The sequence below is a fragment of the Camelus ferus genome, chromosome 12 (genome assembly GCF_009834535.1).
Source record: "Camelus ferus isolate YT-003-E chromosome 12, BCGSAC_Cfer_1.0, whole genome shotgun sequence".
Lineage (NCBI taxonomy): Eukaryota > Metazoa > Chordata > Mammalia > Artiodactyla > Camelidae > Camelus > Camelus ferus.
In genome coordinates, this window is record NC_045707.1 from 4,682,790 (window position 1) to 4,708,433 (window position 25,644).

The window sequence follows — 25,644 nt, forward strand, 5'->3', positions numbered from 1 at the left end:
CGACTTCAGGCCGCTCTAGCCGCCCTTCTCGCCTGCTCTGCTGGGAGGCGGGCGCGCCCACAGGGGTCCCTCCAAGATGGCGGCGCAGAGGAGGAGCCTGCTGCAGAGTGTGAGGAACCGAGCCGCTCTCCGGGCTGGGGGTCGGGAGCCCCGGGCAGGGGTAGGGGGTGTCGGGTTCAGGCGCAGCTCCCTCTCCGCCTTTGGGCCGCCTCCCGGTCCCCGTCCCTGGCGGGGTGTGGCTGCCGCCCTCCCCTCTCCTGGGCCGGCCCCATTCACCCCCGACCGCGGGCGCGTTTGGTCCTGCAAGGCCCGCGCGTGCGCGCTGCCGGCTGGTCCGTCAAGGGTTTGGATTTGCAGTCCTAGCGACCGCGAGGGTCAAGGGCGCGTGGAGGGTGGGAGCGTTCTGGAGCCGGCTGGGGCAAAGGCCCGCGGCAGCCGAGGGAGCCAAAGTAGCGAGCCCAACCCCGGCCGTGGTCGCTCGATAATAATCATCGCAGCAGCAGCCACTTGTGTATTGTTTACTCTACCCCAGGCTTGTAAGTTTAATTTTCGTAACAGCCCCGTTAGAAAGGTACTGTAATTCTTCCTGTTTTACAGATGAGGAAACTGAGGCACAGAGAGGTGGTCATTTGCCCAAGGCCACACAGCTGGTAAGTGGCAGAGGCAGGATTAAAATCAGGCATTTTGATTCCAGAAACCCTCTTAATTTCTAGGCTATGCGGAAGGAATGACTGGAGTCTTGGCAGCCTGGGTTCTGGTCCTGGCTCTAACTCACTATCCCTCCATCGGCCTCAGTTTCCTTATCGGTTAGATAAAAGCAGGCAGGGGGAGGATTGTCTTGAGACGCACCCCAACCCCCAGTCTGGACCCTCAAGGGTTTGTCACTGGTGTCTTCCATCCCCTGCATCCTTCTGACACACAGTGCACGTCAGTGCACACGCATGTTGGCACCATGGACCTTTCTGGCCTGCCAGGGCAGGTCACTGGTCCCCTGTCACCTCCTCAGACCTGGCAGTCAGTGGTACTCCTGTGGACTTGTCTCTCTCCTGTACTGAAAAGTGAACTCTTTGAAGAGAGGGACCTGTGATCTGCAGTGAAAAGTATCACCAGACCTACCACCACTAGGTGCCGGACATTCAATTAATTGTTTGTAAAATAATGAGTAAAGCATTCAAGCCAGGTCCAGTGCTCAGCCTTGGCCTTACAGAGATGCAGCAGGCATTGGCCCTCTTGTCCCTGGGGGTCTTGAAGCATCAGAATTTCAGGCTAAGGGATGACCTTCAGTGCTTCAAACTAATGACAAGCTTTGTGTAGATTTCTTCTAAAGTTGCTTTTCCAGGACAGCAATTCTCAGGTTTCCTGGGTGAGGATAGCTCTCTTCCCCTCCACGCTTTTGGCTGCCCCTTTATTTGACTACTGCCTGGCAGGCTGGCCTTATCATTGAGTTGGTTATGTAGGCCTGGTCCTCTGCTTTGTAGGAGGCAGGGCCCCTGTGTTAATGTCCTCAGTGGGGTAAGCATTCCAGAAATACTGGCTGGATTGTGGTAAATGCTGTTTGTACAAATACCTGCTGTAGGCTGACTTGGCTTGCTGAGGAGTTTGGCTACCAGCTTCCCTCCCTTCTAGATGTGAGGGAGCCCAAGGGACTTGGGTTAAACGGAGGTGAGCTTTGCTAGCTCCGGAATGTGTTCCTGGGTGGTGTGGAATCTTTTAAAGTTGAACAGTTAGCTTTAAGCACATAGGATTTTGATAAAAGGCAAAGGGACATCGGGGATGTTCACACTAGGCCCCTTCCACCCTAATGATGATCAAGATGTCTCTGCTCACAGGGTGTCCCAAGTGTCCACGTGATGTACTGGGCTTGCTGACCTGCCCTCCACTGTCCTGAGTCTGGTGAGGGTAGCTCAAACACCATCATTCAGCAGGACTGTGAGGGCTGCTGTTTTGTAATTACTGGGCCTGGGGATACAAAGGTAAACAAGGCTGGTGTCCACCCTCACGGCATTTGCAGTCTTGCTTGGGAGAAGGAGCCATATATCACTAATACGATGTGGAAGGCACTCTGATGTCAATGTTTTGAGGGACTACAGGTGGCCTAATTTGACCAGGTTGGTGGAGGCTTGTAGGAAGGGCTGGGATCTGCTGACATGGTGCTGGGAGGGATTGCCGGGGCCAAGGTGGCGGAGCACTTCGGGGAGTGTCATCCTGAGGAGTTTCACCTCTGGTCCCCAGGCAGTGTAGTACCTTAAAAGGTCTTTTGAAGAAAATATGAGCTTTTCAAGTAGGTTCAAAAGAACTTGGGTCCTTCACAGCCTGCTGAAACAGCTCATAAAGTCTCATGTGGCCTTGGGCTAGTCACTTAGCATCCCTGAACCTTGGTTTCCCCAACTGAGAGGACTCCCAGGAGTGTTGTATTAAATGAATACATTACCCTTCTAGCCTGGTGTGGTTACTCTCCAGCCATGAAGTTCAGTTCTGCTGTAGTTGAGTGCCTACAGTTCACTGCCTCAAATGTCACTGAGTACTCAGTCTGTGTAAGTGCAGGGGACCCTGCCCTCATGAAGCTTATGTTCTAGTAAGGGAGACAGTAAACAACGAGTAAGTCTGGGTTATATATGATATAATAATATCTAGAATATAACATAGATGGTGCTGTGAGGAGGACTGGGCAGGATTAACAGACAGAATGGTGGAGGGACTGTTTTAGACAGAGGGGAAGACCATTTTAACATTTGATGCGATATGGAAGGGAATATTCCTGCTCAAGGGAAAAGAGATGCAAAGTCTTGCCTGTTCAGGGAGCATCAGGGAGGCAGCATGGCTGGAGTGGAGGGTATTGGGGCAGTGGCAGTAGCCAAGGTCCAGTAGAGTCTGGTGGACCCTGATGCGAACTTTGGATTCTTCTCTAAGTGTGCTGTGAAACTCTCAGGTTGGTTTGAGTAGAGGCATGAAGTGCTCTGACTTGTGACTGGAGAGGAGTTTGAGTGGTGAGAGTGGAAGCTTGGGACCTGCTGAGTGGTGCTGCCAGTTGTCCATGTGTGAGGTGACAGGCTTGGCCAGAGTGATGGCAGAGGAGTGGTGAGAAGTACCTGGTTGTATTTTGGGGGAAGAAGTGATATGATTTGCTTACAGATCAGATGTAGGGGGTGTGGCAGAAGCAGGAGAGTCAAGAAGGACTACAGGGTTTGGTTGGAACACAGTGGTGCCATTTACCGAGATGGGGAACCCTGGGGGAGGACCACCCTGGGGGCAGGAAGAATCAAGATTTAATTTTGCCTAAACTGTTTTCAATTATTTTTTTTTAAGTCAACTTGAAATCAGATTTTTCCCAAGCAATTACATCTATGAAGTCACAAGTCCTAGCTATATATTTTTTTCCTGATGTATATTAAAATAAACACATACCCTTAAAATAAAAACCTCCTTTAGACCATCACCTGTAACCATCTCATTCACCATCAGGATGTGGCCCAGCTGCTCTAGCACAGTCAGTGCCCCACAATTATTAGTAGCCCCTTTAAGAATGTATTAGGACTATATTTGTGATGAAAACATAAAGAACCTTTGATGGAAACCCTAGTGAAAGAGGTGGGGGCCAGGAGTGGAGTTGGTCCCAGAGAAGCAAGGAAGGAAAAGGGGGTCATTCAGAAAGACAGAGATGGCAGGAGGTGTTGGGGTGTTTTAAGCTTTCCGGAGAAAAAGAACTGCCCCCCACCCTGAGCCATCTTCCTGGGGGCATTTTTCTCCCTTTCTGAGCTGCCTTTTTGCCTTTGAGGAATCCGGGTGCTTTCAGCACAAAAACACTCAGCCTTTTCATACTATAATTTGATATTCAAGCTGTAGCCTGAACTTGAAATCATGCTTTTGTCCACTTCTGCTGTCCAGGAGTTTGAGATGAGTCTCTGGGGACTTTTATGGGCTATTTTTATGTGATGTGGTCACATATGTACATGAGGTGCTAATGCTTAAGTATATGTGCACAAGGTGTAATGCCCTTAATGGGTTAAATACAGTTGAATCACAGAGAAACTTTATACCAAAATATGAATTTCAGAAACTCCCTCACACAATCAAGTCAAAATTAGGCTTTTTGAAACAGATTCTGTTTTACCGTATTTTGTGTTAAATTTCTTGTGAGGAATTAATTTGTAACCCATCAATGAGTTAAAGTGGTCCGTGCTCACCGCTGTCTGTAGTTACGAGGCTGTGCTGAGCGCGAGACGCTCCCTTCTCAGCTTCCCGGCTGACTCGTGTTCAGGGCGCTCAAGCTGCTGGTGCTGTGGGCCTGGCGTCTGTGGGCAAGGGAGAGAGGATGCATCAGTATGTGCAGGGGTGGAGGGGTGGGTGGTTTCTGTGAATAGAAAATACATGACCTTTCCGAAAATTGCTCAGAAATGGGGAGGAAGGAGGCAAGAGGGTTGGCAGTCTGGTGGGTTTTAATAGAATGAGCAGTGAATGCTTGTTATGGCTAATCCCCGATGGAGGTGGGGAGAAGTGGGAGAATACAGGTGAAGCTCACCTGCCCACAGCAGTGTGAGAGGGCTTTGGGGCCCCCGCTGAAATCAGGGAGGACCAGATGCTCTCCCACACGGGTAGCACCTCCTGGAATTCTCTGGCCTGCTTGTTACTAAATGTTTGAGCTGCTGTGGGGACAACATCCTGGGCCGTCCGGCCACTGAAGGAGCGCTCCTGAGTATATGAGAAGTCGCTTGTATGTCATTGGACTTAAGACACTATTGATTACAAGGACACATCACTATTTTCTATACTACTAAGAAAGAAAGTGCACTGCTAATTAACTTGTAACTTACCAACTTCAGAGATACTAAAAATGTTGAAAATACATATCTTTGAATCAGTGAACTAAAGTACCCAATTAATATCAGGCTGCCACCTGAGAGTTGCCACAAGGCCAAATGGTTAATGGCCAGGGAACTGGTGCCCAGTGTGCACAGTGAGGCCATGGGGATGGGTTTCTCATGGAAGGACTCCATGGCCTTGGGCAGTATTTTTGCAGAGCCTGGGACATATACAGTGAGGTGGTGGGTGGGTACCTGTGTAAACCTCATCGTTATATGTGGAGGTTATTTGCTTTTTAGTTATCTTTTGAACTTTCTGATGTAGACTTGGTTTGGTCCTAGTGTGTTCGTAACACCTCTCTGATGCTTGCTAATCTACCTTTTTTCAACAGTTCAGAGGGCAGCAGGCCATGGGTTCAGCTAGAATTTAATAGCCTTGTTTTGTTTTCCTTCCTTATTACCTTCAAGATTTTGCAGGTAATAATGGTTTTCCACTTACAGTACTGAAAAGTTTACATTCAAAATGAAATCATTTGAATGAAAGAAAAAAGTGGCAGATGAAAGAAAAAGCATGAAGTGGGTAACTTGTTGAAGATGGTGAGTGGATGGTTGGCACGGTTTGGGAGACATGGGGCTCTGGCACCAGTTGGATTTGAGCAGGGCCTTTACTGGTAGATAGGATTTGGAAATACAGGAAGGGGGAGGCCTTGCCTCACCATGGGTACTTTTTAATACGGTTTTGGGGTAATTTTTCTTATTTCTTCTTTCCTTATTTAAATAGCAAGCCAAGTCAGATTGGCTAGGCACTCAGTGTTTAAAGAGTGCCAGTGTGAAATAAGAACTTTGCTCAGCAAGGTTCATGGATACAAATAGTTGGTTTGTTTTAAAATGTGTTCTTATTTCTGTGACTGTGCCCCTAAGGTCAGTAGCCTCTTCACTCAGGGCTCCAAAAATACATACAGCTTTTCAAGTATAGTGGACCTTTGGCGGAGGTGTTACTTCCCTCCTGTGTTTGGCACGGACACCTCCTGTCAGAAGTGGGTTAGCTTCCCACACTTTTTGTTCTGGTCACAGTTTTTTAGAAATGATTTGAGAACACTGTATAGCAGGCCTTATCTGTACGAGATAGACAGCTGAGTGAGATTGTTAATCTATCAAAGGGTGAGATTCAAAACTGTGTCAACAGACTGGGAGGCTGAGATGAAAGCATTAAGATATAATCCAACTGATACAAATTTAGGTTTAAAAAAAGCCTCTACAGGAGTATGCTTGTGGGGGACTGACTCAAGTGAACTTCAGAGGAAAAAGACTTTGTCATTTTAGTTGACAGTATGTCGGAATTTTCACGTGGAGACTAGATGCCCGTCTTTTCTTTAGGTATATGAAGGCTATTGATTTTTTGTGTTGATTTTCTATCCTGCCCCTTACTGATTTACTTCATTTGAGTTAGTTTTATCATTTATGGTTTCTAGGTACTAGTAAGATCAGCTGCAAATAGAGATAACTGTACTTCTTTTCCAATTCTTAGGTTCCTTCTTTTCTCTTGTCTGATTGCATGGGCAAACACCTCCAGTTCATTAAGTAGTGGAGATTGCAGGTATCCTTGCTGTATTCCTGATTCTTAATGCGAATGCCTCTTGTTTCCCCACTGAGGAAGATGCTGGTTTTAGGACTGACTGAAGTATACATATAATGGTACATTAAGAAAATATCCATCAATTACTGTTTCCTTAAGTGTTTTTTTGTTTGTTTGTTTTTTCCAATCAGGAATAGGCAAAGAAAGCCCTTAAATGAATATAGCCCTGGAGTCGTTATCCATTGACCTGAACACTGATTGCCAGTCAATTAATAAAATAATACATTTCCAAAATATTACTAGCTCAACAGTGTGAAAATCAAATTTCATAAAAAGCACTTAATGTTGTAGAAGTATCCAGAATTAGCCGTAAATACTTTCTGAAGAATGTGGTGCTTGTCATGTAGATTGACCACTGTCGGACACAGTTTTGCTGGTTTGGGGAAGCTTGCTGTCCTCACATCCGCCAGATAGGGCTGCAGCGGTCAGTGCAGTATCAGCCACTGCCGGGAACCACGTCATGAGCTCCCATCGTGAAGTGCTGTTAGGTGAATTGTTCCTCTGCCACCACACCCTGACGTGGCAGTTCCTCAGTCATCCGTTTGAGTTTGTTTCCTTCCTTGTGAAAGATTAACGTACTAGTCTTTTTCATAGTGTATCTCTCACTGTTGTGTGGGCCTGTAAGTTGCTTGGTTAAGATTTATTCTTTCTGGAAAGTGTGAATTTGTTGAAAAGATTCAAATCCCTGTAAGCCTGTCTCTGTCCCCTTGTGGGATAACGGCAGGGGAGGCACTGTGATTGCAGCATCAGTGACAGGCCTTGCGTCGTGGGCAACACATTGGTGTTCATCTCATATTAGAGAATGAGTTCAATCCTTCTTAACCTCAGCTTAATTACAGATGGGATTCTAGAAAGTATCGATGTCTTCTCTTCCCATGCTTTAAAACAACGGTGGCATTTCGGGATGCTGAATATTGGCTTCTTAGCCCTTCTTTTCAGGAGGACAAGGAACACTCCTGATTGAGGAGATGCTTTTGTGCTCCTGTTTAATCTTATGCTTAACTTCATCCCAATTGGAGGCAGAGACAGACTCTAGAAAAAGGAGTTTATTTTGGAAATTTACTTGCCAGGTTGCCTGAGACTTCTGTGAGGTCCTTGGTGATGCAAATATATTAATCAGATCTAAGACATAGGGGATGATTCATGACATCTGTTCCTTGAAAAATAATTAACTCCTTGGCAATGAACTCCTTTTTCTGGCCTAAAAGGCCTTACACTGCTCCACCTAGGCACACATGTGCATGCATGTGTGTGAACACAGTAGCAAGCCACTTTCCCTGCTACTCATTACAGAGGCGACACCAGCCTCATGCTTCCTTAAACCTAACACATTTTATTTTCTACCTCAGGGTCTTTGCATGTGCTGGTCCCTCTGCCTGGAAGTCTCCTTTCCCACTTTCTTAATAGCCACCGCTCCATTGCCATTTCAGTTCTGTCTCAGAGGTCATCTTCCCAGAGAGGCTTCTCCTGACCACCTTATCTAAAGGAGCCCTCCCCATCACTCTCGGTCCTCTTACCTGATGTATTTTCTTCATAGCACACTTCCCTGTCTAAATGGGCTTCATTTATTTATTGTACTACATGTTTGAAGTCTCTCTCCCTAGAAAGGAAATTTCAAACAAGGACCCTCTTCAGTTTTCTCCGCTGTGTCTGCAGCACCTGGAGTAATGCCAGCTTGTTGTAAATGTTCAGTAAATATTTGTTGAGTGAAAATATGTGTTAATCAAATATACTCTAATCACATAATGTTGTATGTGGATTCCAAGACTCAAGTTCGCACTTATGTTAAGAGAGACATTTCTGTTCCTTTAAAATGAGACAGGTTAAGCTTAGAACTAGAAACGATTTTGTGTTACTATGAAGTAGTTTCTTCGTTTGTTTTATTTCTCTGTAGCTTGACCTGAAAGTATTCAATGCCCAGTGTCACCAAGAGCTGAGCAGAATTTCAGCTCTTATTGCTGTTCCTTTTCCATTAGTAGGTTTCAGTCATATTTTCTGTTTTCAAAGGCTAGTAGTAGGCATTGGTAGCTTTTTAGCCTTTGTGGTAAAATTATGTGAATTTTTAAAAAAGTCCTATAAAGAAGACACAAGGACATTTAAAGATATACCATTGGATAGATTGCAAGATTCAATGTAATAAAGATGTCACATCTCCTCAAATTGATCTATAGTTTTTTTTATTAAATTATAGTCAGTTTACAATGTTGTGTCAATTTCCAGTGTAGAGCACAATTTTTCAGTTATACATGAACATACATATACTCATTGTTGCATTCTTTTTCACTGTGAGATACCACAAGATCTTGTATATATCTCCCTGTGCTATACAGTATAGTCTTGTTTATCTATTCTACATATGCCTGTCAGTATCTACAAATGAATCTACAGATTTAAAACAATCCCAATCAAAATCCCAGCAAGATTTTTTTTGTAAATACAGGAAAGCTGATTGTAAAATTTACATGGAAAGGCAAAGGAACTAGAATAGCCAAAACAATTTGAAAAAGAATAAAGTTAGAGGCATCACACTAACCAAGTTTATAATGTAGATTTTAAGTACAGATTTATAAAGCTATGGTAGTCAGGAGGATGGAGCTGGTGAGGGGATAGACACATAGGTCTGTGGACTAGAGGACAGTCCAGAAATAGACACACACAGGTATGGCTGGTTAATTTTTGACAAAGGTGCAAAGGTAATTGAATGGAGAAAGGATAATCTTTTCAACAAATAGTATTGAAACAATTGGATATCCACATGCAAAAAAAAAATGACGTAAATCTCCTACCTTGTATAGAAATTAACTCAAAATGGATCACATGTCTAAATGTAAAGTGTAAAACTATAACACTTTTAGAAGAAAACTGAGTATCTCTTGACCTGGCGCTGTGCAGAGTTCTTAGACATGACATTAGAAGCATGAACCATGAAAGAAAAAAATTGATTAAATGAATTTCATCAAAACTAAAAACTTTTGCTCTTCAAAAACCACCTGTAAGTGAATGAAATAGTAAGCTACAGCTGGGGAAAATATTTGCAAATCACATATGCAACAAAGGAATTTTATCCAAAATATACAAAGAACTCTCAAAACTCAACAGTTAAGCAAACAGACAACACAGTTAAAGCATGGTCATGACACTTAAACACTCTACCAGAGAGGATATGTGGATGGCAAATAAGCACATGAAAAGATGCTCAGCATCATTATTAGCCATTAAGGAAATGCAGATTAAAGCTGTGATGAGATATCACTACACACTTAGAATATCTAAATTAAAAAAATAAATACCATGTAGAGGTGACAATGTGGAGCAGCTGGAACTCTTGTGCGTTACTGGTGGGACTGCAGATGGTACACCACTTTGGAGTATAGTTCGGCAATTTCTTATAAAGTTAAAAAGCAGTCTCAGTCCTAGGTATTTATCCTAGAGATACGAAAACTTATATTCACACAGAAGCCTGCCCGTGAGTGTTTATAACAACTTTCTTCATAATTACCCAAAACTGGAAACAGCCCAAATGCCTTCAGTGGACGAATGGATAAACTGTACTGCATCCATGCAGTGGAATACTGCTCTGCAATAAAAAGGGACCAGCTGTTGATGCAGGTACCAACTTGGATGAATCTCAGAGGCGTAATGCTGAGTGAAAGAAGCCCGGTCTCGAAAGGTTAGGTGCTTTAAGACCTAGACTGTAGTTGTGGTTGCCAGGGGCTGGAAGGAGGGGAGAATGGGGAGTTATTGTTTAATAGGTATAGAGTTTCAGTTTTACGAGATGAAAAGAGTTACAGGGATGGATGATAGTGAAGGCCACAGAACACTGTATTTAATACCATTAAAATGTACACTTAAAAATGCTTAAGATAAATTTTATATGTGTTAACCACAATCAAAAGGGAAAAAAATTTTAAAAAGAAAAAAAAAAGTCAAGAGATACCATTCCTTTGAAGTTATTTAGTAAGTACTGTTGAAGAGAATTATTTGAAATAGTTATATTTTAGGATCACAAATATTTTCTTTCTGAAGTTTTCTACTGAGATGTTACTTAGTGCTGTCTTCTTTCTAACAGGTGATTTGATGAAGATATTAAAGCTAGAAATTAGAACTAAAAAAAAAAGGTTGGCAGGGGAAGGTTATGCACTGCATAATTTCATTTATGGCATTCTTGAGAAGACAGTATAGTGATGCAACACAGGTCAGTGGTCGCCAGGAGTTAGGGGAGGGTGTGGCTACGAAGGGGCAACGTGAGGGCCTGCTTTGGGGTGATGAGCTTTTCTGTATCTTGACTGTGGTGGTAGTTACACAAATCTCTCCAAGTGTCAAAATTCATAGGCCTGCACACCACAAAGTTAATGTTACTATACGTTAGTTTGAAAATAAACTCCCACACCCTGCCGAAATTGCTCCAGGGTGTGAAGCACAAAACTAAAGCTCTGGAATAAATGCAGCACAAAAGCAATTAAAATGGGGGAAAAAAGCCATGAAGTCATTCTCTGTCAGTATGTAAATAAACAGAAGATGAAGTTAGCCACAAAAGCTAACCACAGGCTTTTTACATATCTGATTGCAAAAGCCTGTTGAAGTGGTTTTCACATCCTTTTTTGAAGCCTTTTACTGCTAACTTGTAAGCTGTGGCGCAGTATTTGTGCTTGTTTACTATTTCAGTAAAGCTTTCAATCCAAATTTTACTGTCATTGCAGTTGAACTAAAGTTTTCCCAGTTTTATTTTGCTCTAGTTCAACATGGGGAGCCTGGGGAGCCTTTGTGCACCAGACACAAGTCTTAGGTGGGGGCTTGGTGTAGGGGAGGCTTTCACTAAAAGGCGATGGATCACACCTGGGGCTCAGAAAATGCAGGTGCTGAGAGAGAGAGAGAGGGAGGGAGAGAGAGAGAGAGAGAGAGAGAGAGAGAGAGGGAGGGAGGGAGGGAGGGAGGGAGAGAGAGAGAGAGAGAGTGTGTGTGTGTGTGTGTGTGTGTGTATGTGTATAGCTCCGTCATAATTATACTGAACAGTAGGGGGGCCAGATGTAGTAGGAATACACGAGAGGGCTGGCAGCCAAGCCTGGGGAGGGTCTTCCTGGAGAGGGTCTTCCTTCAGGTAAGTTCTGAGCCAGAGTCCCAAAGGACATGGAGAACTGCTAGACAAGGATAAGGAGGGTGTTCCACGCAGAGGGAAGAGTGGGGTATGGATGGGGCGCTGGGAGCCTTTGGTACTAGTGGAAGAGGATGTTGTGGGAGAGGATACCAAGGTGGAGTGGGACCAGGAGGTGGAGGCCCCAGTGCCAGGAAGAGTGACTGAGGCTACCTTGTAAGTCAGTTTCTCAAGAGGTGGTCCTGGGTAGCCTGAATTAGTCCCCTGCCGACAGTGCAGGTATCCTGACCCCCACAGGATCAGACATTCTGATTCTGCGGGTGGGGCCTGGAGATCTGTGGTTTTTACCAGTTCCCAGGGGATTGGAGTCAGAGCTACTGCAGTACGAGGTGAGGGCCCACCAAAGTTTTATACCAAGAGTTTGCTTCCCTTGTGTATGTGTGTTTCACTTGTGCTCTGCAGCGTAGCGCACTCCTGGAGACCACTGCTGAGCCTTGGGTTTGGGAACTCTGGTCTTTTTCAGGTTTCCTGGGGAACAGTTTGTGGACTAGCCTTAAAACCATGCAAACTCTCATGCAGGTGTTTGTTCATACACACGTCATTGTTTTCCAGAAGGAAGTGGGACCCTCTGGGTGGGGCTCTACGACTGCTAGGTTTTTGTTGGAGAAGAAGAAGATGATGAGGTGGGGTCTGCCCTGGGCAAGAAGGTAATGCCTCTTGGTTTCCTGATGTCCTTCCCAGGAGCAGCAGCCAAGTTGGACGGACGACCTGCCGCTCTGCCACCTCTCCGGGGTGGGCTCAGCCTCCAACCGCAGCTACTCTGCTGATGGCAAGAGCACCGAGAGCCACCCACCGGAGGACAACTGGCTCAAGTTCAGGTGAGACTGCCGGCATGCTCTCCTGGGCATCGAAAGTTGGTTTGCAAGCGAGGAAAGGCAGGTTTGCAGCTGTCTAGTGTGGGGCTTGCCGGTGAGATGTGGCCCGAGGGGAAGTGGTGTCTGCTGCTGTCCCTTCCACATTTAGACCTCAGACCAGTTGAGGACCTGCTCCAGAGTGGTGGGGGGCATCCCAGAAGGTCATGACCAAAGTGAAATGATGGTCAAATTGTTGGGAGGACCCAGGTGAGCACCTGAAGCCACAGCCACTGTATCTTTTGTCTCCCTGATTCCTTTCCCTCCTCCTCCTCACTCTGGAATTGGCATCACTCTACTGAGAGCCACTGGTCTCAGGCTGCCCCCTACCCTCTCCCTCTGTCAGGAGTGAGAACAACTGCTTCCTGTATGGGGTCTTCAATGGCTACGATGGCAACCGGGTGACCAACTTTGTGGCCCAGCGGCTGTCCGCAGAGCTCCTGCTGGGCCAGCTCAGCGCCGAGCACACAGAGGCCGACGTGCGGCGTGTGCTGCTGCAGGTACTGGTGCTTGGCCTGGCTGATGGTGGCTGAGTTCCCTGGGACTCACAGTGTGGGGTCAGCCTGGGGTTGGTGTGAAGACTCTCCGGCTCCTTGTCTCTGCAGAGGAACCAGCTCTGGGAGCCTCTCCCAGCAGCAGGGGCGTCCCACTTCCCAGGGTGCAGGGCTGAGCAACCAGCAGTGGTCCTTCCGCATGACTGGCAGGGTTGGCCCTGAAGGGAATACTCCTGGGGAAGGGGAACTAGGCACGCCACCTTGGACCCAGGGCTGTAGTGGGAGGGGCCAAGCCCTGGTGGAACAGACCCCTTCCCCTCTGCGTGGCCCAGGAGCTCCCTTGAGTCACTGTGGGCACCCCAGGCCTTGCCTAGTCACTTCTGGTTGGCTGGTGCTCCTTTGCCAGTTCTGTGTTTCTGCTTGCTGTTGTTTTGGAGTGTTTCTTCCTGGCATCTCCTTTTGGAAGCGAGTCCAGAATTACTTAGTTTTAGATGAGAAGAGTGGATTCCTGTTCCTCGAGAACAGTGTTCCCAGCCATGTTCCTGCCTCAGCACCCAAGGGTGTGAGCACTGTCCGTGGCCTCAGGGGCCTGCGCCAGTGATTCTCATCTGGTGCCCCTGGGAAAGGTGGCAGCGTGACTGGTGTTGAGGGGCTGGCAGGATGTGGCGATGACACCAGCTGTCACTGACGGAGCCGGGCTGGGTGGTACTGTGAGCCAGGTGCCGTGTGCTCAGGGTGGGCTCTCCCAGTTGCCCTCAGAGCAGCGCTTACCCCTAGATGAGGAGGCTGAGGCTGCCCAGCCAGCAAGTAGCAGAGCTGGGACCCTGGGTCCAAGCCTGTGCTCTTGCCTGGCGGTGACATATGTGAAGCTGCATCACAGGGTGACCTCAGTTACTACAACTTGTTGCTGTTAAAAGTTTCAGCATCAGGTGACAGTGGTGTTTGAACCAGCCTTTGCCTCCTCGCCCTCTGCCCCCAGGCCTTCGATGTGGTGGAGAGGAGCTTCCTGGAGTCCATCGATGATGCATTGGCTGAGAAGGCGAGCCTCCAGTCCCAGCTCCCTGAGGTACTCTCCCCAGCCTCTGCTCTGCGAGAAGCACGTCAAGGCCTGGCTTTGCTAGGAGCAAGGACTCATCTACCATGTCACTCCCAGGCCATAGGCACAGCTGGTCCAGAGCAGCAGGCATGAGGGGAACAGTTCCTGACTAGGGATGCAGGTGGTGACGGGTCTGCCCTCTGGGGGTGCTCACTAGCTGGCTCCAAGCAGCTGTGCTCTGAGGTGGGCAGGGGCTGTGAAAGAAGGCCCTTCCAGGTCAGTCCTCAGCCTGAATCTGTTCATAGCCTTGTCACCAACCTGCTCATGTCACCTGCCAGCACCTTCAGGGCTGACGGGACAAGCTAGGTCAAGTCTGGCTTTCCTGAAAGAAGCCTGCCCTGGAGCTGCAGCCAGCTTCCCTCCTGGCCGGGCCCTCAGATGCCTGCTCTTTAGGGAGGGGGTCGGTGGGGTGGTCTCCGAGGCCCTGGCCTGCCCTGAGCCTCAGTGGTGGCTTCTAGGCTGTCCCTCAGCACCAGCTGCCTCCTCAGTATCAGAAGATCCTCGAAAGACTCAAGACATTGGAGAAGGAGATTGCAGGAGGAGCCATGGCTGTCGTGGCAGTCCTTCTCAACAACAGGCTCTATGTCGCCAATGTCGGTGAGTCACCTGCCCATCCCAGGGCAGGAAGTCAGGTGAGAAGGTCAGCCTTGGGGTCCGTGTGTCCTTTGGACAGTCTGCTTCCCGGACACAGAAGACCTCCAGCTCAAGCGTCCTAAGGCCATGGAGCATCTCCCATTATTCCACAAGAGCGTCTCAGTCCCAGCCCCAGGTGATTGAAGTACCTGCTGGGAGGCAGACGTTCCAGCTTGAGTCCTGACTCTGCCCCGGACTGGCTTGCGGCTTTGAACAAATTGTGTCCCCTCCCTGGGTCACCTCAGTAGCTTCCTCTTCTAGAAGAGGTTGCCTGGTAGTGGAAGACCCACTCAGCCTCCCATGAAGGGCAGCACAGAGTGCTGGATGTGGGCAAAGAAGGAGGGCCATGTGGGAAGCCGAGAAGGCGGTACCCCCAGGGTGCAGATGACTGCAGGAGTGCTGAGAGGCCCCCCTTATAAGGTCCCTCTTCTCTTCCTCCTTTTTTTAAGATGTTATGGAAAAAAATGTTTAAATGTTAAAAAAAAAAAATAGAGTGAATAGTATTTAATGAACCCTCACGTGCCCAGCCCCCAGCCCCAACATCACTCCTCATGGCCAGTCCCATTTCATCTTCAGCCCTCTGTCCCCGCATTGTTGTGAAGCAAACCCAGACACCGTGTAATATTATCTGTAAATATTGCATTGTGTCTCCTCAGAGAAAAGGTCTAAGTCACACTCACAATCATTCTCGGATGACACTGGAAAAGGTTAACCTAATTCCTCAATATCATTAGCTCTCCCTGACTGGTGACTTGCTCAGTGTTTTGAGCTTGTCTTCTTTGCCCGTTTCAAGGATTTCCACGTGTGAGATGCCTGCCTTTTCTTTCTCTCTTTTCTCAACGTGTCCTGTTTTTCCCTACGCTCTCAGTCTGCTCAGCTGCTCAAATTCTGCTGCAGGTACCAACCGTGCACTTCTATGCAAATCCACGGTGGATGGCCTGCAGGTGACACAGCTGAACGTGGACCACACCACAGAGAATGAGGATGAGCTCTTCCGGCTCTCACAGCTGGGTGAGTGGGCTGACGGGTCCGTGGAGGGGTGGGGTTCAACCCTGGTGGCTCACCCTGTGCCTCCTTTCTGGGGACCATGCAGTGAAAGGCCTGAAGTGGACAGGCTGTGACCTTGGGCTTGGGACAAGCCTGCCTGGGGTTGAATCCCAACTCTGTCGCTTACTAGTTGGTGATTTTGGAACTTACTCAAGTTTTCTGTGCCTCAGTTTCCCCATGTGTTTAATGAGAAAAATAGTAACACTTAGTCAGGGTGTTGTGAGGATTAAAAGAGTTAATACGTGTAAAATGCTTCCAAAAGTCCCTGGCACATGGAGCTACTCACTGTTATTGGTGCAGCCCAAGAGCCCAAAGTCCTGGGATTCCAGCCACTGCCATAGCCCCTCGCTCCCTTCCCTGTGAGCTCAGGCAGCACAGGGAGCCGGGCTGGGTGGTGCTGGAGGAGGGACTCTGAGCAAGGGGTGTTCTGAGGGGGACAGGGACTGAGGACACTGGGGGACTCTGGGTTAGCTGCCCTCCATGGTGCCCTGGTGTGACTTCACTTCCTGTTCAGTGCACCCCATTGCGTGTTTTTTTGTGGATGTGTCTGTGTCCCCTTCTTTTTGTTCTTCTTAATGAACAAAGTCTGGGGTGTCATGGTGTTCTCCCTTTGGTAGGTTTGGATGCAGGAAAGATCAAGCAGGTGGGGGTCATCTGTGGGCAGGAGAGCACCAGGCGCATCGGGGATTACAAGGTCAAGTACGGCTACACTGACATCGACCTACTCAGGTAGGTAGGCTGGCCCGGCAGCCCCCCGTTTGTAGGGCCAGAGGGCAGATGCAGATTTTAGGCTCTGGGGATGGAAGGTACAGTCGAGATAGTTCAGAGCCCAAGGAGACTCGTCTTCCCAGAGAGGTTGATATGGGGTGGGCCCTGGGCCCAGCAGGCCAGGAGTTGGGGTCCTATAGAGCTAGGCGGCAAAAGATCAAGTTGGGGAGCCAGGCCAGAGCCAAGGGCAGCAGCCGGAGCCACAGGGCCTGGCTGGAGAGGCCAGAATTGGCCTGAGCTGCCTGGTGTGGATGGGACAGCCCATAGACCAAAGGCCTGTTGGTCAGTGCTTTCATGGCTGGGGCCAGGGTGGGGGTGTCAGGATGGATTATCCCTTCTGGGTGCCACCCGGTGCTCATAGCAAACAGGTGATGACAGTAATTATGAGCCTTTACTCAAGCCTGTGCACCGCTGTTTATACCCTCTGTCTTACTCAGTCTCACTCAAGCCCTGTGAGGTAGGTACTGTTATTGCCCCAAAGGTATTTTCATGATTGACACATGGAGACATTAGGTAGCCTGCCTGGTCTCAAGACTAACAGTGAGGTGAGGCGAGACTTGAACTCCAGCAGCCTAAATTCAGAGCACGAGTCCTTAACCACAGGTGTATGTGAGGACACCGATTGGGAACATAGGCGAGAGAGAGAGAGAGAGAGAGTGAGTGAGTGTGTGTGTGTGAGTGTGCACACGTGCGTGTGTGTGAGAGCTATGCCCATCTTGTATCTTAGAAAACATGTGTTAGAACTCCTTACCCTCACAAGATTTAAATAATTGAGTTTGGAACCTCTTGTCTCTAATTTGTGGGGGTTCTATGTGCTTTATGGGAAGGTACATCTGTAATTTAAAGCAATTCAAACAGCACCAAGGATACGCAGTGAAAAGTGACTTCCTCCCGCCCCAAGCCCAGACTGCTTCCTCAGAAGCTACTGGTTTCTTGTGCATTGTACCCTGCAGTTTCCACGTGTAGGTGCACATACCTCTGTGTGTGTGTGTGTGTGTGTGTGTGTGTGTGTGTGTGTTTGGTGGGGGTGGGGAGGGGCAGGCTTCTTTTGAAAACACCCACAGATGCTAGTGTATGGCGCCCAGGGGTCTGCAGCTCCCTTTTGCATTAGAGGTGCTGATTCCTGCATTCCTGCACACCTACCATTGAGGCTGCCGTGCCCTTGGGGACAGCTGCTAGGATTCCAGTGTGAGCTGTCAGCACTCACCTAACCTGCCCTGACTGATGGACCCTTGTGATGTTTCCAGACTCTTAAGTCCTGTTGCCAGAAGCGTGCTCTTATCCTTGCCCTGTGTGCATGTGCCCGTGCTGGAGCCTCCTGACGTGTACTGGCCCTGATGGTGCATCAGTAATGATCCCTCCACACCGAGAGTGTGTGTGGGGTCTGGGTCAGCTTGGGGTTGCCCAAGAGCAGTGGGCTGTTGAAAGAGAACCTGTCCCTCTTGCTGCCCCACTCTACCTCCCCAACCACCGCCCAGCTCTGTGGACAGGAGATGCAGAATGGGGCCAGGATTGGGCATTTGACCTTTGCCATTCTGGCCCCAGCTGCCCACTGGCTTTCCTGGCCCACTGAGCTATTGCCCTTATAAGACGGGTCTTTATCTGGTTTGCTCTTTCCTCTGTTTCTTTTCCTCTTGTCAGATGTGTGTTTTATTTTACATTCTGGGTGTAGCTTTGTCTCCTCACCAGAATAAATGTCCCCGGGGGCCGTTCCAAGCACAGCTCTCCCCTCCACTCTTCCCACAGCGCTGCCAAGTCCAAGCCAATCATCGCGGAGCCCGAAGTCCATGGTGCACAGCCCCTGGATGGGGTGACTGGCTTCCTGGTGCTGATGTCCGAGGGGCTGTACAAGGCCCTGGAGGCAGCCCACGGGCCTGGGCAGGCCAACCAGGTGAGCTGGGCCTGGGAAGAGCGCAGGTGGCCAGTCTGCAGGGTGGCGTGCTCCCCTGGGACCCAGCCAGCCCTCCTGCTCAGCTGCAAAGTGCTCAGGGACCCAGAGGTCCAATTCTCAAATGCCTTCACCAGATATCTTCTCTGGATTCAAAGCCGGGAAGAAAAAGCCCAGAGCTCCAAGAACACCCATTGCACCCAAAAGCTTTACTTGTCTGGGCTTGAAGCAGTGTCAGTCCCCAGGACCCTGAGCAAAGTCTAAGGGAAGAAGGTAAGGGAAGTGAACTTCCACAGGCATGTGTAGCTCTGGAGACTGTCCAGGAAGGGCCCAGGCCAAGGAGGAAAGCCCAGAGGGGTGTAGCCTGGTACCCAGAGTCAGGGAGTGTGCGGCCATGTTCAGATCCCACTCCACTGCCTCCTTCACGTGAACGCCGTCTGAGCTACGGATAATTCAGTTTGTTCCTCATCTCTCAGATGCCTTCGTGGGGTTGTGGTGAGGGCTAAGCATGATAGACATAAGTTCTCAGCCAGTGGGAGCTGCTGCTTTTTCCCACGCCTCAGAGTACATGTGTCGGACAGCCGACACTAAAGCGGAACTGCGAGGCAATCACTTCAAGGATGATCTTGAGGGGAAGCTGCCTTTACTTGACCTTGACCTGCTGGATTGGTCAGATGGTTCAGGTTGTATTTCTCCTTTCATCTGTGATTCTGGTAGGAAAGTAAGCTTTTCTGCTCTGCCCTAATTAAAAATTATGAGGGAACGTCGTATGTGCCTGTCTTCTAATACCTGTGTTCAAGGTTTTTCACCTATTTTATCTCATTCCTTCCAGTAGCCTTATAACATAGTAGAGGCAGGGGCTCACTGCCACCTTGTTAGGGACCTTGGGGCTGAGAGTTCAGGGTCTTGCCAGAGGTGACATAGCTGGTCAGTGATGGAGCTGAGCCCACCCTGCACGAGGCCCAGGTCACTTCCTGTCACCTGTCCCTGTCTTCATCCTGTATCCTCAATTTCTGACAAAATCATCCCCTGCAATAAGTTCATTCCAGGAAAGAAAGTTTAATAATAATAATTAATAGTCTCCAAAGTGTCCGAACATCCATTATGTTATTTAACCCTCATTCTAACACAGTAAAACGGATATTATCCCTCATTTTTTGGTGTGGAAGCCAACAATCAGACAGAGATCACAAAGTCACACCTTTTCTAATGAGAAAGTTCCAGAAGAATTATCCTAAATACCTGGAGAAGTTCGGATTGCAGGCTTGGCTGGTAGGGACATCCATCTGCCTGGCTGGTGACCCCTACGTGTCCTGATCAGGCTGTGACATTGTGGCCTACAGTCCCTGGGCCCCCTCGTTCCTCACCAGGTTTGTGCTCCCCCTGCCCCCAGGAGATCGCCGCCATGATTGACACCGAGTTCGCCAAGCAGACTTCCCTGGACGCGGTGGCCCAGGCTGTAGTGGACCGAGTGAAGCGTATCCACAGTGACACCTTCGCCAGTGGCGGGGAGCGTGCCAAGTTCTGCCCAAGGCACGAGGACATGACTCTACTGGTGAGGAACTTTGGCTACCCACTGGGCGAGATGAGCCAGCCCGCACCGGCCTCAGCCCCAGGTACGTGTGCAGCTTGGGCAGGACCCGAGGATGGCGCCCAGGGCTGGGGTGGGGGCTGAGCGGCTGGGGCCATGGGCCTTGCTCCCTGGGATGGAGTGGAGTCAGAAGGCCTGCCTTTGAGCAGTTCCAGTCCAGGCCCTGGCTTTAAAGCTCTCTGGGGGGGAGGGGATGGCTCAAGTGGTGGAGCGCTTGCTTAGCATGCACGAGGTCCTGGGTTCAATCCCTAGTACCGCCTCCAAAAATGAAAATAAATGAATAAAGCTAATTACCTCCCCCGCAACAAAACAAATAAAACAAAGGGAAAAAAAAGATTTCTGTTTAAAAAAAAAAAAAAGCTCTCTGAGCTGCACTGATTTTCCTCTTTCTGTCTGTGAAATGAAGACAATACTCCCTGTCCTGGCCGCCTCCGAAAGACTTGAGTGCAGGAGAAGCACTTTGCAGGGCCACAGCCACATTGTAGGGACAACGGCAGCCCCAGACTCAGTGGCTGCTGTGCGCCAGGGACCTTACCCGCCTGTTGCCTTTTGTCCTCATTAACAGCCCTTTTACAGAAAGGGAAACTGAGGCCCTTGGAGGAAGAGACCAAGGCAGGGCTTGTGGCGGGTGGGGGAGAGACTCTTCACTTTCTACCTTTTAAATTCTGAAGTCATGTTGCCCAGGAAGCGAGGTGATTGTCTTTCGTTCTCCCTCCCAGTGCTGCTTAGTGTCAAGACCATCATTTTCCAGGGACTGTGTTTCTTTCTCTTTTTTCAAATAAGCCAGCCCTAGCAGTCAGGCATCCATGGATGGATTTGTTCTCCCATGGACACTGGGGTCACTGGACTTCTCTAGCTTGTTATTGCAACCATATTTGTGTTGGGCCAACCTCAACAAGAAGCATACTTATCCCCTTGGATCGAAGTATCTTTGGAAGCCAGGCAGTAACCCTTTCACTGAGGCAACTCAGCACTTGTTTCTCTTTCTGCTTTGAGCACCGGCAGTGCTTTGCTGCCTAGAGGAGGCCCCTGCCTGGCCTGGAAGAGTCTCTGCCACAGATACTCTTTTGCTGTCCCCAGGGGCAGAGGGCCAAGCAGGGAGAACCAGGCCGGGCTGCCACCTGCCTCCTCAGGCCTTGATCCCACCACCCCAGGGATCCCCTCTCAGCCGCTCCCTGTGGCCCACCACTCTCTTCCTCCCAAAGCCGCAGGAGGACGTGTGTACCCTGTATCTGTGCCTTACTCGAGTGCCCAGAGCACCAGCAAGACCAGTGTGACCCTGTCCCTCGTCATGCCCTCCCAGGGCCAGCTGGTCAACGGGGCCCACAGTGCTTCCACCCTGGATGAAGCCACTCCCACCCTCACCAAGTAAGCGCTCACTCCCTCCCCCAGCCTTTCTCAGGCCTGCTTCCTGGGGACAGCCCTTGGTACTTGGACAGGAGTGGCCACGAGGCCACATTCTATAGCTGAGTAATCTTGAATGAGATGCCCTGAGGTCTTATTCCTCTCAAATTCCCCAACTCCATTCCGGGAAGGACGGGGCTTGCCTCCCTAGACGCAGGGACAGGAAGAGGCAGCGCAGGTTCCAGCAGCTCCCTGAAGCTGACCGGGGAGGGCTGGAGGCTGGGGGCGTGGCTGGGGCGGTGTGGACAGAGTGGCCTGGAGGAGACAGCCTGCTGCTCATTTTTTTCTTGCAGGTCCCACTTACTTGTTTTCATTTAATGGGAAGGTTCTCCTCTTGTTCTTTTCTCTCCTCCTGTCTTGGAGTGTGTGATTTGGGTGGCCTCCTGACGCATCCGTGCTTGTGGGACATTGTTTGGCCTGTACTGACTTGTGAGAGGCAGTGCTCTCTGACTAAAGTGTCCGATTTTAGCTTTGAAGTGAGTTCTCTAGTTTCAGGCGGGGCTTGTGGAGGGGGGCAGGGGGTCTGGAGCCTGGGGGTGGGACAGGCCTGCCCCTTCCTCTCGGCAGACCTGTCTGACAGGTCTGATGTCCACCCCACCCCCTCCACTTCTGTGGAATGTATACCCCCCTCCACCCCATCACATCAGGGGACCCGGATCTGGTTTCCACATTCCAGCTCTGCACAGAATAATAGAAATGCCACACCCAGCCCACTCAGGATGTGGCCAATTGGAAGGGTCACCAGGAAAGGAGTAGTACTGGCTGCTGGTGCGGGAAGGGGGTGGCTGGCTTTCCTTCTCCCTGCCCCCAGGCTGCTGCTGCAACCAGCACTGTGGGCTGGAGGGGCCTGCCGGGCGGCTGGGCAATGGGCATCCTGAGCGCAGTAGGGGTGGCCTCTCCACACCCCTGCAGGGCTGCCCAGGGGAGCCACCAGCTATGTCCACAAAGGCAGGGTATGAGAGCGACTGTCCCAGACCAGGCAGGAGAACCTGCCATCCTTCTGTGCCTCTAACTCCCTGGGTCCCTAAATAGTCCCTTCCCTCCACCCCACATCTGAGCCTTATTTGCTCCCCCACCCCCACCCTGGGCTGGACCGGTGCTAAGGGCTGGACAGTGCGGGGAGTTTGCAGGACGGTGGGCTAACAGGTAATTCCTGGATGTTACATGCTCTGTGGTAGAAGGTGGGTGCCCAGGGAGCTCTGAGAACACTGGGGGCCTGTCCCCACATAGCCGGTAAGAGGAGAAAGAGGAGGAGGGCGGAAGGAGGTTTTCTGGGAGAAGAGCCCTTTCCTGCCTGGGATGAGTGGGGTTTGGACTAGGATGGATTCGGAGAGGCTAGGATGGATGACGTCCAGCTCAGTGCTGGTGGCACATCTGTGTCCTACACAGTGGCCGCTAGCCACACATGATTATAGAGCACTGAAGCGAGCAGTCCATTTTAGTTAATTCTAGTTAATTTAAATAGTCACATATAGCCAGGGCTTCAAAATACATTTGACTTTTCATCTGCCCCTAAGAACATCTGGCTGGGCTGGCTCTCGTGGTCCCCTTTATCAGAGAGGCCGGTAGCCTGAGGGGCTGGCTGAGGCAGGCGCCTCTATGTCCCCAGGCCAGACGCCAAGGCCTGTGACTGACTTGCCCTGTTGTGCCCACAGCCAGAGCCCGACCCTGACCCTGCAGTCCACCAACACGCACACGCAGAGCAGCAGCTCCAGCTCGGATGGGGGCCTCTTCCGATCCCGGCCCGCCCACTCACTCCCACCCGGCGAGGACGGCCGGGTCGAGCCCTACGTGGACTTTGCTGAGTTCTACCGCCTCTGGAGCGTGGACCACGGCGAGCAGAGCGCGGTGACGGCGCCCTAGGTGGCCAGGGGCGCAGCCCAAGCAAGGCCTTGCCTGGGGGCGGGGGCCGGCTCCTTAGGATAGGCTTTGTGCCGTCTGCCTATGCCACGGGGGCCGGTGGGGGCCCAGGCCTCCGTCTGCATGGTACTCTCACCCCACAGCCCTCGGTGCTGTGGGGAACGTTCTCTCAGCGCCGATGCAGACCCGGTCCCTCGTCACTGCAACTGCACAGGGGGCCAGAGGCACCCCCCAGGCAGCCTCAGCCAGGACCATCACCGGTTCTCAGAATGAGGGGCACAAGCACACTGGCCCTTGAGCCCACCCAGTGGGGCTGAACATGAAGACGTTCTCCTGTGTCCCTGCGTGCGACAGGCCCACAGCCACTGCTTTCTCAAGGCCTCCCACTTCCCACTACCACCTCCCCTGGAAGAGCCTGTGGCCACGGCTAGTGCCCTCCTCAGCACTGGCTAGTGGTTTCTTCCTTTCTTCTCCGTCCTTGAGAGTGGAACCCCAGTTGGCCCCTGCACCTTTGAAACCTGCACCCTTCCCTGGGCCCGGGCCTGGGCCTGCCTGGGTTTAGGGGGACTGGGATGGCTGCAGAGGGGGAGTCAGGTGGAGAGAAACTGGAGGGAACCAGTCCCCGAGGGGCAGTGGTCCTGGAGCCTACCCCAGGGGTAGGCCAGACAGTGCTGGGCTTCCCCAGAGTCGGGTGGAGGGGACATGTCGGGACAGGGGCTGCTCTGGTCAGGCTCCTCCAGGAGCGGGGAGGCCCTGAGTCGGGGCGAGCTGGCTCTGCCTTGCTTTGTACTGGAGCTGGGGAAGGCCCCAGACTGGGGAGCCACTAAGATTGCAGTCCTTAGAGACTCAGTCTCTGCTGACCTCAGGGTAACAAACAGGTCTTAGGTCAGGCCTGGGAGCTTGTTGTAAACAGAGAACAGAGGGAAATGATTCCAAAAGGGAAGAGGTTCTTGGAGACCAGCTGCTCTGGTGGCCGATGTGCTTTGGAGATGTGCACTGTTTTTACAGACGGTTAGGGGCGGGATCAGGCCAGCCCAGGCCTTGAGTTAGCCCACTTCACGTGTGTTCTCTGCCTTCAGTGGGGAGGGGCGCTGCCAGCGCTGTCGGCTGGAATTGCCCTTCCTATTTTCAGAGGAGGAAGCAGGTCCAGGAGACTCAGAACTTCCCCAAGTCACACAGTGGTGGAATAGAACTCAAACATTTTGTCACTCTCTGAGGCCCTCCTGGATTCTTACCACCCCCAAGCCCCAGTCCCCAGCCCCCAGCCTCCTGCCCCAGGATGATGCCCCAGACACAGCTCACCAGGGACTGGCCGTTGTGTGCAGCCTCCAGTGTGTTTGGACTCTGAAAAGTCAAAGGCCAGTTCTAAGGTCCCTGGTCACTCTGTGGTCCAGGAATATGTTTTCCCAGTGCTGTGCCAGGGAGAGGCCGGGCTCTGAGGGGAGCCGAGGCACAAGCAGAGGAAAAGCAGATCTTAGCAGAGGGCCCTGCTCCCCCTCTGCTACAAAGCCATCTCCATTGTACAGGTGAGCAGATCTAAAGTCAGTCACAGAGGCTTGGGATTGGGAACAAAGGGAATTCTCTTCCAAGAATGTCTCTGTGATGCTGTTTGGTCTCCAGAAATAGAATTACTTTTTTACCATCGTAAAGAAAGAATAAATGGTGGTATTAATACGTCGTGATGTTAACAGTGCTTTTACTCCTGTCTCGTGTAACTCTCACGACAGCCCTGGGAGGTGGATGCCTCCTCCTGTCCTGCTCAGCAGCAGGAAGTACCAGCCCACCAGGCCAGGGAGCGGCGCAGCGGGGCGTGCACCCTGGCCTCCTGACTAGACCCAGTGCTGCCGTCTCCCAGCCCGAGGGGAGAGCACTGGCTTGTCTGGCATCCTTCCAGGTCCCTATGCATCTGGAGAGGGTGGCAGTTCCCTCCTGCTGTGGGCCAGGTCCTCCAGGCCCGTGGGCAGTGGCTGGGCTGTGGTGCAGCCCCTACTCTTCCTGACTGAGCCCAGGTTCTGGCATGTGAGTAGTGGTGTGGCTTCGGGTCATCAAGACATAGTTCTCACACTCTCCCTGGTTAGTGGATGTTGAAAAGGATCCTTGGCTTCATTTTGGTTTTGTTTGCATGGAGGACATGCCATGAATACTATTTCACAAAGTGAACTGCTTCATAGGACTTAAGAGCTCATCCCTCTAACACTACAGAGTCATGTATAATGAAGGCTCCCCTGGAGCCTCGTCCATAGCAGGTGCTGTTTGCCACTTCCCCTAGGAGCCCAGACGTTGGGGTGTGGGGGTGGTTCCTGCCTCTTCTCAGCGAAGTCCAGATGGAGGCTGTCAGCCAGGGTCCCGAACATTTCTTCCAACAAGGGCATCTTTCATGACTCTTCTTTCTGGGTCCTCTGCTTTGAAACCAAAGGACATAGAT

The 25,644-nt window shown here is 50.6% G+C and overlaps 1 protein-coding gene across 1 annotated transcript; it reads left to right on the forward strand.

The window, feature by feature from the left end:
- Positions 1-24,896, forward strand: TAB1 (TGF-beta activated kinase 1 (MAP3K7) binding protein 1). The gene is made up of 11 exons (XM_006175954.3): positions 1-109; positions 12,269-12,405; positions 12,785-12,938; positions 13,912-13,998; positions 14,487-14,625; positions 15,559-15,672; positions 16,326-16,437; positions 18,223-18,367; positions 19,758-19,980; positions 21,161-21,323; positions 23,015-24,896. Exons 1-11 carry the CDS (start codon positions 77-79, stop codon positions 23,220-23,222), a joined length of 1,515 nt encoding a protein of 504 aa, XP_006176016.1. The 5' UTR covers positions 1-76; the 3' UTR covers positions 23,223-24,896.
- Positions 24,897-25,644: the final 748 nt, after the last annotated feature.